Source organism: Magnolia sinica, chromosome 7 (genome assembly GCF_029962835.1).
Source record: "Magnolia sinica isolate HGM2019 chromosome 7, MsV1, whole genome shotgun sequence".
Lineage (NCBI taxonomy): Eukaryota > Viridiplantae > Streptophyta > Magnoliopsida > Magnoliales > Magnoliaceae > Magnolia > Magnolia sinica.
This window is the reverse complement of record NC_080579.1, coordinates 85,088,295-85,104,926: the sequence shown is the minus strand read 5'-3', so window position 1 is coordinate 85,104,926 and position 16,632 is coordinate 85,088,295. Positions and strand designations below refer to the sequence as shown.

The 16,632-nt window shown below is 42.2% G+C and overlaps 1 protein-coding gene across 5 annotated transcripts; it reads left to right on the top strand.

Annotated features, from left to right (window-relative positions):
• Positions 1-5,883: 5,883 nt before the first annotated feature.
• On the top strand, positions 5,884-13,779 carry LOC131251593 (binding partner of ACD11 1-like). Of its 5 annotated transcripts, none has more exons than XM_058252389.1 (6): positions 5,884-6,082; positions 9,354-9,437; positions 10,276-10,379; positions 10,465-10,540; positions 10,629-10,712; positions 12,909-13,779. In XM_058252389.1, the coding sequence occupies exons 2-6, from the start codon at positions 9,360-9,362 to the stop codon at positions 13,488-13,490; spliced, it is 924 nt and encodes a 307-aa protein (XP_058108372.1). In that variant the 5' UTR covers positions 5,884-6,082; positions 9,354-9,359; the 3' UTR covers positions 13,491-13,779. The 5 variants fall into 5 exon arrangements, with proteins under 5 accessions (XP_058108372.1, XP_058108374.1, XP_058108369.1 ...); XM_058252386.1 differs by having other exon boundaries at positions 5,886-6,086; XM_058252387.1 differs by having other exon boundaries at positions 5,891-6,086; positions 12,912-13,779.
• Positions 13,780-16,632: the final 2,853 nt, after the last annotated feature.

Sequence of the window (16,632 nt, the reverse complement as noted above, 5' to 3'; positions counted from 1 at the left end):
GGAGGTCGGGCCACTAGATCGCACCAGTTGCCGTTTGAATTGCTGTGTATATCTTATCGCTGGTGTTTTTTTTTTTTTTAAATACCCCCACACACTCACATCGAGTGGCATTTCACCACCTATGGGTACTCGAACCCTGGACGTAGATTGCGTCTTACCCTCGCCCAGACAGAAATCCACCTGGGTAGGGCTCTGTGGGGCCGACCTTGATGTAAGTATCTTATCCACGCCATTCATCGCTTTTCTTATATCATTTTATGGTATAACTCAAAAAATGAAGCATGTCCACAACTCCAAGGGACCACACCAAAGAAAACTTTAGTGATAATGAAACTCATAATTGAAACCTTTTTAAGGGCCATTGTGATGGTTATTACCATCCAACCTATTCATACGCTCATGTAGGTGTGGATGAAGTGAAAAAACAAATATCAGCTTGATCTAAAACTTCTCGAGCTCCCAAGAAGTTTTTAATGGTGGAAGTTCAATCCTCACTTTGTGGTCCACTTAAGCCTTGTACCTGCCTTATATTTTGGCTCATAAGTTAAAGTGATATGAGAAAAGCGATGAACAACATTGATAAAAATACTCACATCAAGGTGGGCCCCATAGACCCTTGCTCGGACGGATTACCATGTGGGCGAGGGTAGGACGCAATTTGCATCCTCGAACCCTTGAGCAGGCGTTCGAAACTCCTAAGAGTCTACCACTGGAGCAAGAGTAAGGACCCACCTATGTTATGTTCTATGCTACGCGATCTAGTCCCTTCGATGAGGGCTTTTTCAAGCCATTTAATCTTAAATTTGCACCAAGGTGGCGCACTTTGTCTAGAAAACTACACCCACTTTCTTTTTCCTGGCTTATTTGATTTTCCATGATACATGACAATCATGGTAAATAAGTAATCATTTCTTTTTTCACCTTATTTGAAAATATGAGAATAATTCCACCTTAAAAATCGAAACAAAAGTGCTGACTTAAACATGTGAACCCCACCATAATGTAGATGATATATCAGCACGGTTCATCTATTTTATTAGAACATTTTGGAACATAACGCAAAAACGAGGCAGATCCAACACTTAAATGGCCCACACGAAAGGAAACAGCAGTCTTAATTCATCCACAATTGAAAGTTATTTTCACAACTGAGCCCACATTGAGGTTTTTTCATCATCTAACCTGTTGATAGGGCCACATAGACATGGATAAAGGGAAAACACAAATATCAGCTTGATCCAAAACTTTTAAGGGCCCAAGAAGTTTTTAATGGCAGGCGTTCGATTCCCACTATTTCCTCTGATGTGGTCCAGTTGAGCTTTGGATCTGCTCTTTTTTTTTTTCATGCGGTCCAGTTGAGCTTTGGATCTGCTCTTTTTTTTTTTCATGCCAAAAATTCAGTTAGCATGACAAATGAGCCGTGTGGATAAGAAACATACATCTCAATAGGTTCCCCATTGATGTTGTAAAATTCTGGACGTAAGTGTTCCAAAAGTAATGGTAATTACGCTTGAGCTGGAAAATCAAACAGGTCATTACTTATTTGAAACGTGAGCAGGCGTACCAGTCACCGTCAATTGGAAGCATTCACTGGATGGATGGTTCACATTCAACTATATACCAATCGAACGTCAAGATCACCCACACCAGCGTGAATTTTGGAACGTAGGCCATCCATGGTACCACACAGAAGGTGGACAGATCGGATCATTCTAACGTCTATTCATGTGGGACCCACTGGTCAAACATACGTAGAAAACCAAGTCTTACCTAGAATGTATCTTTGGAAAGCAAGACACCGACACTATTAACAAATCTCCACCACCCAAAAACAGAACATTTTCATCCGCGAATTGCATGTTTGGATGGTCAAGACTGTCCACCTGGTTGGCATCTGCCATGAATCAGCAGATATAAATAATACTGTACTCGATGCCACCAATCGCATCTTCTCATGGATCGATGCCTTAAAATGGACGGCTAGAAACCAAGATGATCAATCCTTCTCAATCAACGGTTAAAAGCCTATCAATTGTACCGTAAATACTTCTCTACAAGATATTTCCTCCTTTTATTTGGATGGAAAGAAAAACCTACAACCTTTAGTTCGTTTAATAAATTGGCCCAGAAAAATGTACATCCGGGCCCACCTTTTGCTGATCCAAACCGTTCACGTGGGGGTCCGCATTGGATGATCTAATGTTCCTCTCGTGTTTAACTGCAAACCATTAGTGGAGTTGTCATTCTCAAGTGATCAAAAGAACGGCCGAGATTTCCTCCTAGTAGACGGAGTCTGGAGTGTGCGTGGCCTGTAGCATTATGGGGTCCACCAAATCAACAATTTTCAGACGGATGCCTATTGAATAGTGAGACGCTCACCACCCTTTACTACCATGGTGCGGTGTGAAGACTCCGTGGGTCCCACTGTAATGCACGTGCTTTGTCCATGCGGTGCATGAAACTAAAATTGAAGTATTTAGCATATACAGAACTCTAACGGATCACGTTTGTATGGGAACTCGGATTCGGAATGCATCATGGTGGGGCCCACACAACTCGACCTCATGGGATGGTACCATCAGCTCAAGCGCATATGATGGGTTCTCAAAAAAGTTCATATGTAGTACGTACGAACTGGTACGCATGTGAGCGTTTCCGTGTGTGTGTGTGTCTATATTGACAAAAAGAAAAAGATAAAAGAGAGTAAATGATGAGGCTTGGGTGGGCCACAAATGCAAGGATCACAAACAAGGTAGGCTACAAATGCAATGGTCACAAACGAGCGACTCAGCATTAATTTTTAGCCATCCATGTAAATGTCAGATGGTTCAAACTATCCCAAACAAGGTAGGCTACAAATGCAATGGTCACAAACGAGCGACTCAGCATTAATTTTTAGCCATCCATGTAAATGTCAGATGGTTCAAACCATCCTATCGACGTGACTGTTGTGACCGACTCACCATTGATTTTTAGCCATCCATGTAAATGTCAGATGGTTCAAACTATCCTATCGATGTGACTTTAGTGTTGCAATAGATAATTGGAAGTATCATTAGCATGCCATATGTCGAGTGAATTAGTAGCATATGGACACCTTTGTTAAGTAAGGAACTATTTTACCCTTAAAAAGTAACAAAAAAGGCATTGCTTTTAGATTATACTCAAATATTAGTATTTTATTAAGATTTCAAAAAACACTAAATATATAGATTTGAAATACTTCTAACTTTGATTACCTCCAATTCCAACACCGGCAAACACAAAAAAGTTGCCATTCAATGCGCAGAATGCGGTGTAAAAGACTATTGAGAATTGAGCAACTATGAGTGAAAGCATACTGAAGCTAATGAAGCTTTGGATCAAAATTATATTTGTGTTTTATGGGTTCAAGTACCCATAAGTGGGGAATTACTATGGTGTGAGTGTGTGGGGTGTGTGTGCGCATGCGTGTAAATAAATAAATAAATAAATAAACATGTGACCTTATGAACAATTTGGATACAAATATTAATCACTATAGGCTCTGGGAAAGTTTCAACTGTCCCAGTGCTTTCTTTAGTTTTGAATATTTGAAATGATTAAAAAGTGCTTCCTTTAGCATGGTCTACTTTGGTTTTGAATATTTGAGATGATTAAAAAAATATATGAATGACATAGATAAAACATGTACATCATGGGGTGAGCCCTACAAAGGTAAAGGGTGGTGAGCGCCCGAGAAATGTATAGACTACTCTCCTTTACCAGCCAATGCTATGTGGGCTCACTATGATGTATGTGTTTCATATATATACTGCCCATCTATTTTTCCGGATCATTTTATGGTACCCGGCCAAAAATTAGATATATCCCAATCTCAAGTGAGCCACATTACCAGAAACTGTGTTGAAAGAGTAGAAACCATTAGAAGCTTATTGAGGGGCATAAAAGTTTTGGATCAGGTTGGTCTTTGTGTTTCGCCTTCATGGGGGCTGTGTGGCCTAATAAACAGACTGAATGTCAATTAAACAATATACTAAGCCTTAGGAGGATTTTAATGGTGGATATTCAATTACTCTTGTTTTTCTATGGTGTAGTCTTTCCGAGATTCATATCACTCTTAATTTTTGGATCAAACCCTAAAATAATAGGTAAAAATGGATGAACCAAATAAATGAAACAAATACATGAAGTGGCACCCACAGAGCACCGATCATCAGCCACCGGGGGGGTGGCAGGGGAGTAGCCAATCCGTTTCCGACTACACAATCCCCGTAAACTAAGGAAAAGCTGGTTCTCACTAAAAAGGGGTCAAATGATAAGATTGGATCGAACTTCGTGAATAAAGTGATACGGTGGAGCCGGAAGAAACGTACAATGGCAGAGCAATCAGATCTCCAACGACACGTGGCAGGTGATGTATCAGGTCCACCCAAATACTGTCAGTAGGAAGATAGCATCCGTTTTTTAAGAATACAAACCAGTCCTATCAATTGCTTACTATAGAATTTATCCCATTGAAAATTTGACCGTTGACTGTTTTGTTTTCTGCCGTCGCTTTAATGGCCATAGATCAGATGGACAGGATTATCTAATAGTAGTGATTTCTGAGATGTAAACCATCTATGCGAGGATCCTTAATACGTCCGTAGCTGATTTCTACATCATCCTGCCACGTGTCCGTATAGAGATTGCTCTACCATATTTTAAGGTTCTTACCGCGTAACCGTATGAAAAGTTGAAAACCCCATGATTTGTGAACGACGTGAGCGCTAGTGAGTCGTGGGCGCTCGTTATTCCACGAGAAATGCGATCTGTTACACGTGGCGGAGCCACCTCTCTGCAGCACATGTGATGGGTTGATGGATCAATCTAGACCGTCCATACAATGGGCCTAACTACGAAGCCATTCTTTCTCACTTATCAGACCATGCCAGTCATCCCTTTTCTTTACTTTCCCGCACTTAATCTTGATCACTAACTATTTTTCTCCACCGTCACTTTAAAATCCATTGTTCGGATGGCTAGGATCATCCCGTCCCTCTGTGTTTTGAATCTACTGCCATCCATAGAAGGACCTACTAGATGGACAGTCTCGATTGACATATACATGCCACGTGTATTGTCACAAGATGGCTATACCGTAATCCGGTTCTTCCAGAACCACCGAATCTTCTCCCGTGAAGCCTGAAAAGGGTTAGGTGCGTAAAACGCAAAAGCTCCGTGTGGCTCATCATATCGTAAATCCATTCCATCCATCAAGTCAGAATATTTATTTTAACCGTACATATTAAATATCAAACCAATAAAATAATTATATAGACCACACTAATTGGAACGGTGTAAAATTGGTACTAAACCTACAGGTCTAATCGGTGTGGTCCATCTGAGTTTTGTTTCAGTCATATTTGTTAATTTTCACTACTTCAATCTAGTGATTTACACATGATTAACGGTTTTGATGAAATATAAAGACCATGGTGGCTCCAAAAGTAAATCTATGGTTGAACTTCCATCCGCATATTTCCCCATGGTGTGTCCCATCTAAGATCTGGGTCTCGTTGATTTTTCTCCCAGATATCTAGAATTGAGTTTAGGATATGATGAATGGATTGGATTTTACGTATACAATATGGTGGGCCCACAGAGCTTGTGGGTTTTCCTCACCGTGTGAAACAGCTGTGGCGGAGGAAACCGGTCCAAGCACCCGAGGCCCCACACGTTTATGGATTTGACCGTTGATCTTTTCCTAACAGTCCATTTTCTCACGCACGTGCAGTACACCTCAACGAAACAGTTTGATTTCCCTACAAGAGCATGATGACGGTGGGCCCAGTCTTATAAACGGCCAAGATGTCAGATAGGTGTGTGGCAGATCGCCTCAGAATCGAAGACGCGCGCGTGCATGAATTTTGGATTCGTCGGCCCTCGACGGAAGAGCTGATGACGTGGCGTCAGTTACAGAATGTCAAAATACGAACATCCTCCGTCATTCGAAAAAACATAGCCTCTTTCTCTCTTCTCTCTCGGTCTGTCTCCTTGATTTGGATTTTCATCCAGATATCGCCATCGATTCTGCAGATTCAAGAGAGATTCTTCAAATGTCGGTGCGTTTGATTTTCTCTTCGACATTTGATTTATTTTTCTAGTGAGATTTGAAGCTCTTGGATTCGTTTTCGTCGTTTCCCCCCTTTTTTGGGGGTGGATTTGTCGGTTTTCACTCCCAAAATTTGTTAATCCCACCCTCAAAGGGAATTTTGGTGATTAATGTGAGTTTTAACAAGCACTCATGGAGAAATATGGCGTGACGAAATTACCCCTGTAGGAGGGTGGACTTGTCAATTTTAGGGGGTGGAATGTCTTAGATCCGTTGAGAATAATGAGATTGTAAAATGTTGTTGTTTTCTTCCATTGATGGTTGTGAATTATGGGTTGTAGTTGGATTAGATTGTACCTTGTTATTTGAATCTGCATTGTTGGTAGGGTTGGGACATCGGTCCAATGGGCTGGGCCAGGATCTAAAATGCATGGCTGGTGTATGAAGGGTATGGATTGAAATTGGAAGATTTTGAGGCCCAGCTTGCGAACCTGGGTCTAGGACCTGAATTTGAGGACCATGGGCTAGGGGTGGGCCTGGTTTAAGGTCCATATATAAATGGGACGGTGCTTGTGTCTGTCGGCCTATTGAGATTTTTATTTGGTTTGAGGTATTGTAAGAGAATGTCACATTTTCATATGTTGATTTGCGTTTGAATTTGGAAGCAATTTTAGCGATAGGAAACTATTGAAAAAATAGAAATAAAAATCCATTTAAACATTGATCTGTAGAGCGGAATGGCAGCATGGGTTTGTGTAGCCCACCCCAATTAGTTGGGTTAAGGCTTAGATGATAGCATTGCTCAGTAATTTGGCTTAGGTACATTCTTGGGTTTATGTTGTTTTGTCAGTGACTGTTTGGGTCTCCACCCAAATTAAGATTTGGGTGGGTCCAGCACTTTCTTAAGTTAGAATTACGGTATGTTGATGTTGCAATTTTTTCAACATTGAATCCAGGAAAATCCCTATTTCTAATTTGGGTGGGTCCAGCACTTTCTTAAGTTAGAATTACGGTATGTTGATGTTGCAATTTTTTCAACATTGAATCCAGGAAAATCCCTATTTCAGGCCACGTCAAAAGCAGGGCTAGAAAGTAGGAGCGTCACTTCGCCTGGTTTGTATGGAAATGCGTCTTATATCAAAGGGTAGAATCTGAATGTTGTCATGTTTTGGAATCTAACTGGATTAAATTAAATAATTGTAGTAGACGACCTTGGTTGGGGTCCAGTTTGTCCTATATCGATGGTTGAGTACTTTCATAGAGGGGGTCTCCCATAAGGAAGGATTTGGGAGGCACCCTCTTTTATTTACTTGAATGGTGTAACCTTGCCGGATGATAAGGTTTAAAAATTCAGAATTTGGTTGCTTGATGGGTTCCTCGGGGTCCATCGACTCTGGGGAAGCCTTCAGAGGTGAAGTGGGTGCACTTGTTTTCCTGAGTCTGATTGGTGTTAAATATTCCCATGAGGCTAAGGCAAAGGCATTGGTAGTGCTTGAAATTGTTCAAGGATTCTTTGTGAGGATGTCTTAAAATGGAGGGGGATTCAACACATGCTATTTCTTGAGCAATGAAGAAAAATCCAAGGCCAATGGTGGTCTTATTGTGGTGTCGAAGAGATGTAGGGACCTTGCTTCATATATCAAGATAGTGTTAAATGTCTTAAAATGTCGGAGGATTCGACACATGCTATTTCTTGGCCAAGGAAGAGAAATCCGAGGCCATGATATGATGGCTTATTTTGTTGTTTAAGAGAGAAGGGACCATGCTTCCTTTATCGAGATAGAGTTATATTGAGGCAAATGATGTCGTGGCCTTTTGCAAGATAAGGGGTTAATCCATCTTCTTTATGTATAGGCAATCTCTGCCCCTACCTTAATCTTTTCTTTTTCTGAATCCAAATAATTCACTAAGAAGAAAGAATTGCAATTTTCCCAGGGTAAATTTTTGAATTGTGCAGGTTAATGTGGTGAATATTTGGTTTGTTCACAAGACTTTAACTCAGTTGCACTTCGAGGACTTCCAAATTGTTAAATGCAAAATGGCTTCCTTGGACGAACTCTCTGCATGGATTGAAACATTTGTGCCATGTCAGATGTTTTCTTTTCTTTTCTTTCTTTCTTGTTTGTTTCCTTTCCTTTTTCCTTCTTCTTTTTGGTTCAGTCAATCCATGTCAGATACTTCATGCCTAGTTCCTTTCATTTTTTATTTATTTTTTACTTGATGTATGATAACATCTGCGACATGCATTGCTTGAAAGGAATCTGCAGGAACAAGCTAAAGAATTTTCCCTGTCTTGACTCCCTTTTGGACAAAGAACTTAGTACTAACCAATGCAATCAATCTGTGATGCCCCATGTCACCCAGTGTCTTATGTGCAATTATTCTATTAGCTAAGATTTAGGTGTCAAGGTTGCCTCTTCTCTTGAATTTGAATTAGTGGCAATGATGTAGCAAAGTGAAGGCAATTGGACCTATTTGAAGACGAAAGTGCATGTACCACTTTGGTCATAACAGTTTCCTCCCATAATTACAAATTTGATCAGATCTTCACTTGCAGAAAAAAGTAGAACAGAGAAAAAAAAGAGGGATAAATATGTAGCATCACACGGTACCGCTAGAGTCAAACCAAAGGGATCTAGAACATGTTACCCGAGTCACCAGTCCCCTACATTTTCTGTTTTGAATCGCACGATCCAGATTATTGGTCATTGGCAATCTGGATTGCTATTTTTTTGCCGATCTGACATTATTGACAATATTAGTGTTGATGAATTTGTACAGTGTAGAAAAGTATGCTTTGATTTATGCATAGCATGTGTGGGACCTATATGAGTGACCTGCCTGATTTTTCATAATGGTCATTTACACAGTGGGGCCCTCCTAATGTGCAACTTGGATGTTCCACATTGTGCCAGGTTCGCATGTAATAACAACATTTATATAGGTTGGTGTAGCTTGTGGAATTCCTTATTCAAATTTATTGGTGTTCTACTATGTTGCTGCATTAGCTTACTCCTCTATGAATGCCCATTTTGTGCCGAGCCCACAGAAATAGCTAACCCAAACCCCCACCCCCTTATTACATTGAAGCACTGATCTGTCTTTGCCTTCCGTTCTTTCTCATTAGGCCCTGGATGTCATGTGATTAGTTCGCATTAGTAAGTTGGAGGTGGAATGGATATTTGTACTATGTCATTGTGAAATACCTGATCCATCAGTATAATGCTTTTCTCTTTCTCCTCTATGAGAGACTTCTGATTGACCATGTCATGCGCAGGCTCCCATGGATCACTGCAGCCCAAAGACAGGAATGGACACACAGTCAGCTGTTACACCGAATTGGACAATCGATGTTTCAGATGTGAGAGTTAAAATTTGGTATTTGTTAATGGGTCATATGATGATTTTTCTCTATCTCCAAGATGGGGTTTTCTAGTTGATGTGACATGGTTTGCATTAACCACAATTCTTGTTTAGTTGAAATGATGCGGATGCATTTGTAAACATTTTGAGGTTCCTGTCTTGATGAAAAATAGGATATGGAGAAAATGAAACCCACTGAAAAAAAATTGTCTGAGATTCTATCTAATTCTCATGCAATATTGTTCGTCTCTTGGAATTGTGCAAAAAAAAAAAAAAAAAACTGTGTAATTGATATAACCTTAGGGGATTTTTATGTGCATTATGTTGGATGAAAATGCTTATTTGCTTTTATGTTTGGAAGTTAGAGTAAGAAGGATGGCTAATATCTCATGCAATTGTCACACACATGACACACTTCCGGAGGGACACATGGCTACCCAAGTATGGATGAGACATGCCTCATTAACCATATCAACTGGATGATTGTAACTGTTTGAGGGAAAAAAAGGGACGGCTAAAAAAAGTCGATCAATGGTTCACATTGAATGGGTAGAAGTCCTCCATTCAAGCATTGAGGATTATTTGACTGGTGTGACTTTTTGGGGTGGCCCATCCACGGTGGTGCCAGCTGGATGAATGGTACAGATTTTGAACATGGAGCATGTTTCCCCGTTGACCATGTGATATCCATTCCTAGTCAATTTAATTTTCACCAGTACTTCTGTATTCCTTGTAGTTGTATGCTGAAATACCATATGATTTCATGGGCATTTTCTATGTAGTTGTTTGTTAGAACATTACAATATTCATCTATTCTCTTGTTTCTCCTGCTATAGATAAGGACGGTGAAAGTTAGCAACATTTCTCTAGCTGCAACTAAGCAGGACATCAAAGAATTCTTCTCCTTTGCAGGCGATATCATATATATTGAAATGCGAGGGTTAGCTTTCTTTCATCTAATTCCTGTTTCTTGATTATTATGATGGAAACTATTGCTGATAAGCTTGGACCTTCACTCCTTGCAGTGAATCTGAAAGTTCTCAGCTCGCATATGTTACTTTCAAGGATCCACAAGGAGCAGACACGGCAACACTTCTGTCGGTGCGCTCTTTTTCTTATTTCCCTGCATGCATGGCCCACTTCTCTTATCTGGAGTTTAATGAGCATTCTCATTTATATATTGTTTCAGGGGGCAGTAATAATTAATCTTTCTGTCAATATAACTCGTGTGGAGGGTTACCAGTTGCCTCCTTTGGCTTTTTCACCACCTTCGGTAATTCCTGGAACTTATCTTGTAAAAAGATTTGAATATTGCATATGTAAGTGGGGCTTGTTGTTATGATCTTAAGCCACTTGTCATTGTTCGTTAACGAGGAAAAGTAAGTATTGCACATGAAAATGGTGTTATTATCTGTTGGTTTTCAAGAAGAGGCATACTTGAACGAGAGTTTGCTGCTATTCACTAAATCATGGCAACTATCCATGGTACATGTATCATGTGCTCATCAATCAAGACTACAAATTGCGGGCCCCGTTGTCAATGAATCACAAACCCAAAAATTACACTGAGCAAAATTTCCTAATCTCTTGACTGGTGGCCATCAAATGGATGGTTAAAAGGAAATGGTCATGGGTCCAAGTTCAATGGGAGATATCATATGGTTATGATCCTCTGATCAGTGTGACTTCTGGGACATTCTATAGCCATAATTGTCCCCGTGATATTAGCATTCTGTATTGGCATGCCTTGATGTGACATTCACCATGGATGAGTTGCCACAATTTAGTAAATTGTGGTGGAAAAACACTGTAGTGTCTAGTGGGATACATCACAGTGAGACCTATATATTCACTTGAGGGCTTTGTGGATGCATGCAAAGTCATTTTCTGCACATGCTCTCTTGCAATTGCTGTCTTGCACTCGCCATGCAGGACTATTTGTACTGTGCCTTGTTTGTCAAGAACTTGAGACATGAGGTGGTGGAATATGTGAGGAGCTTAAGATGATTCGTGACACATGTAGCATTATGGCGTGTGCACACTGATTAACACGTATGGCACATGTGAGATACTTGATGATTGATGGTGGCACATGTGGGCGCTTAAACATGGATGATCTCACATGCAGAACCTTTGACACGTGTGATGCATGTGCATGGAACAGTATTTTCTTGGATATATCGCGCAAGGCTTTTAGCTTGTATGGGCCATCTGACCATTGAGCAAGGGCAGGCTATCCTTGAGTAAAGGTCATATCGGTTATACATGTTGTGCAAGTGCTTGACAAACCTGCACATGCTGTCAGTGAAGCATTGCAGTAGTATAGCATGTGCAGCACATGACTTTGCGTGCATCCAAACAAACTCTTGGTGTGACCCACTTGAGTTTTGGAATGGCTAGAGTTTTTTATGTGTCCCTTCATCATGGTGGGGTATGCCTAATGAATGGATTGGATTGCATATGTAAAACACAGTGGTGCCCACATTCCATCTTGAAATTTCTGTGATGGGTGTCACCCTCCCCATTGTCCCTCACTGATCCTTTTGCACGGCTCACTTTAGTTTTAGATTGAGCTGGATTGTGGGATCTAGGCTTAACATGGGAACCCTCATCTAATGGATCATGTATGGGTTAGATGGCACTCATACATTATGGTGGGGCCCACATGCCCCCAACATATGGTAATTATCATACAAGTATTTGGCCATTCCCCTATGTGCCTCTGTGTATGTAGGTAATGCTAATGTCCCTACTGTCATGGGGATGTTAACGATGTTCCCAAAGCTTTTAAGTTACAAGTGGGATGCCTAATCACAGATTTGGACCATCCATTCATTCATACTACCAGGGACAAACCTTGGTGCAAAATCATGCCTACTATGATCCTAACCATCTGATGATCTGTCCACAATGTCTCCCAATTTGGATGGTCTGGATGGATGCTCATGAATGCCACGTGTGAAGTGATGAGTCACTGCCATTTTACAATGGTGGTGAGCCATCACAGAAGTAACCCACTTTTTTTTTTTTTTAAAATAACCACTTCTCCGTCCCCTCCCCCATGTCTTGCAAACTGCTTCCTCTCTCTCCACTGGCGCATTTGTCAAGAAAAACTGCCATTCTCCTTTCTCCACTCGCATATGCGTGAATGTGTACCACGTGTCTGAGATCCAAACTGTCCACAGCACATGCCATAAGAAGAAAGGGCCTCCCTGAAAAAATCAAGCCCGTTAGATGAACAGGTGGGCCGCAGTCATGGCGCAACTCAGTCATAGGTTCAAATTTTGTCTGACATGCAGAGAAAAACTCAGTAAATCCATTTTCAGATGGCACCCCAAGATGCCCACCCATATAAGCTGCAGTTTTTTCCCCATTCAAAATGCCCATCTTTGTAGTCAATGATAGCCTCATATGATTCAATCCATGTATTTGTGTTGGTAATGCTGATATTTCTTCCACTGCTGTAAAGCAGGGGACGCTCTCAGGTGGCGATTCAGTGGTAAAGAAGGCAGAGGATGTGGTGAGCAGCATGCTTGCCAAGGGTTTTGTCCTGGGGAAAGATGCCCTCAGCAAGGCCAAGGCCTTGGATGAGCGGCACCACTTGATATCGACCGCATCCGCCACGGTTACGTCCCTGGACCAGAAGATGGGCCTGAGAGAGAAGCTAAGTATGGGGACTGCCGTGGTCCACGAGAAAGCAAGAGAGGTAGATGAGCGGTTCCAAGTCTATGAGAAGACAAGGTCAGCCCTCACGGTGGCGAGCAGTGCCGGGTCGGCCCTCATGAGCAACCACTATGTGTCGGTTGGGGCATCATGGCTGTCGAGTGCATTGACTGCGGTCACCAAGGCAGCCGAGGACGTGAGCTTGTTGACTAAGGAGAAGGTTGAGCGGGCTGAAGAGGAGAAGAATGAGAGCATTTATAGGGAGAGGACAGCTATCGTCAGCAATTTTGCTCAGATTCATCTCGAAGATGAGCTGGTGGAAGCTGGTGAACTTCCCATGGTTCCAATCAATTCTGCTACTGAAGAAGGTAAGCTCGAGATCATATGAATGTTGTTGCTTGGAATTGTTACATTCCATATCTCTTCTCCTCTTGTATGATTTCTCCTGTTATCCTTGTTCTATCAGTTGGTTGTGGCTCCGATTATTCCTTGTAGATCTCCATTCTTCTGTATCGTTGATTCACAAGTCAGGCCGGTCCGGGTTGATCTAGCATTGATATGCATTATTTCATTGGACTTGGCTTTTCAATGATTAATTCACGCATATTCTAATTCAATTGGATATATATGAAATTTCTGCATTTATTCCAAAATCAGTCTACTCTAGAATTATGTGATTGATTGTGTGGCTTCTCAGATGGAAAGTTTCAGTTGATCTTCTACATATAAAGGCAGTTGGTACCTGTAAGCTGTGTTCCCACACCCCCGCGAGTGGTCCAGTGGTACAGGTACCACTGTAAGCCAACCGGGCAGATGTAGGACCCACATGTTGTTTTCACAACATCCAACCCGTCCATCAGACAATTCACACCAAAATATCCAAGGCCCAGAAAAAAAAAGCATATCCAAAACTCAGATGAGACACAGCACAGGGAACAATCTGGGAGGAGATGCCCACCCTTGATTTGTGTGAGGGGCCAATTGTGTTGTTTATATGGAATTCAGGCTATTTGGACCCTTCACCTTGCCTGAATGAAGGATCAGACAAAAAATCTGGTAGTTTGGTTACTTGGGTGGGCCAGTTGAAAATCAAGGGTGGGCATTCCCTCCGACCTTGTTATCGATGCAGTGGCTTGGTTGGATGTGATATATACATCACATGGGCCCCACATCTGCCCGGTGCCCTTTTTGGGATAACTTTCTACAATAAGTATGTCATGATCGGCTACAGGACTACAACCGGCTGTGTGCTGCCATGAAGCTCTCCAGGCGCAAAAGTTAGGGCAGCCCATCTGTAAACCGGGCCACCTTAGGCAAAGGCAATGGACGGTTTAAATGTGGCCTGGTGATGGTGACCCTCCTGATGATGATTGTGTGGGCCCGGAATTTTTCGTTTGGTGGTCTTAATGGTGAGAAGCCTGCCTTGTGCACGGCCCCGATGTTGTACAGATTTTACATACATTGGCAAGCGTGATGTGTTGTAGCTTTCAGGCCAATCTACTGCTGGGTGTTTCACATTATCTTCTTGATATTCCATTTTTAATGCGACGTGGTCCCATGAGCTTGTCCAGCTGATTTGGGTCGACCATCATGATAATGATACTGACCAATTTCAAATATCTATCTTGATGACCGGGTTTTGGGTCATGATCCAGTCTGGCTCAGGCTAGGGGCATTTGCTGTTATCGAGGATTGCAATGGAAAGGGTGGCAGTGGGACGGACACGGATTAGCTACTGGGAGGTTTGAGCAGTGAGACTGCCTACTGAAGTGACAGGTTTGATTAGTGACACCGCCCATCCATTTGGAGAGATCATTTTAGGACGTGAGACAAAGAGTCAGATCCAAAGCTCGAGTGGACCCCACCACAGAAAACAGTGGGGAGAATGACGCCCACCGTTAAAAACTTCTAACGGCTACAAAAGTTTGATATTTGTGTTTTCCCTTCTTGCATGTCCGTGTGTTAACTTATGAACAGGTTGGATCTCAAATAAACATCATGGTGGACATTAAAAGGTTACAACGGTGGGCATCACTCTCCCCACTGTTTTCTGTGGTGAGTCCACTCGGGCTTTCGATCTACCTCATTCTTTGACACATACCTAAAATGATCTCTCCAAATGGATGGACGGTGTGGATACAACACATACATCTTGGTGGGCCCCACAGAACTTGGTGACGTCAATTCAGTAGCGACTCTAACTGCTCAATCTGCCAGTAGCTCATCCGCGTCCGCAGCTGACCCGGTGAGTCGGTGACCCGTACGCGGATGTCCTGTGAAAGGCTTCCGCGGGAAGTTCCCGTGCAACCATGTTGAGTGGGCCTATATGTGATAAATCCATTCCGTCCATCCGTTTTTTAAGCTCATTTTAGGACGTGTAACGAAAAATGAGGTGGATAAAAAAAAATCAAGTAGGTCACACGAGAGGGAAAATTGGGGAAAGAAATTCCTACCGTTGAAATCTTCCTGGGCTCCACCTTGGTGTTTATATGCTATACAAACCGTTTATAAGGTCATTACCAATGGGATGAAGTGAAAACACTAGAAAGATAGCCTGATACAAAACTTTCATGGCCATAACAATGTTTCAACAGTGCTCACTGAATTCCCACCGTTTCCTCTCGTGTGGCCCTCTTGAGTGATGGATACACCTAATTTTTGGTCTCACATCCTAAAATGATCTGGAAAAACAGATGGACGGGGTGGATTTCTCAGAAACACATCGATGGGCCGACATCCAAATTGCTTTTCTGAAGTTAAGCCTATAAAATAACCATTGATTTCTTAACTCTTTTCCTTAATAGGCCCAGGCCTGGCCCTGGCCTTTTGATCCTGTTAGGGCCAGCGCTTTAAGGGATTAGGGCAGGCCAACCTGGCCTGGGCTTAGCCTGGCCCATTGCCACCCCAAGCAACAGCCAGGTGGGGGCCCCTGGTTTTGGCTAATCGGCCCAGGGCCTGAGGATGGCTTGGGCCTGAATAAGATATTTTAAGTTCGAATGTATTGTGACCGTAGATCAAAAAACATCATGATCGGCTGATTCTAACCATCCACTCGCTGTACTTCTTCCCCCATTGAAATCAGACCGCTGCTTTCTTTTTCCTCAAAATTTTAAACCCATCCATAGGAAGATCCCTGGTGCAACAAGAAAGCCCAATCAGTGTATTCTGCCAACATACAGTTCCAGTTGGCAGAAGTTACGTGGGACCCGCTGCAATGTCCGTGAGAAATCAACACGTTCATCAGTTCCCCCAGTTCATGTCAGGACATGATTCCAAGAATGAGGCAGATCCAAACCTCAAGAGTGAGACACACACCATTGAAACCTTCATAGGGCCACAGGAGTTTTGGATGAGGCTAATATTTGTGTTTTCATTTCATCCCAATTAATCTCATGAACGGTTTGGATGACATATAAACATCACAGTGGGCCGAGGAAGGTTTCATCGGTAGGCGATTCCATCCCTGCTTCCTGTCGCGTGGCCCCTTGTGTGTTTACGGTACCTGTCATGGAACTGTTACTGTCAGACTC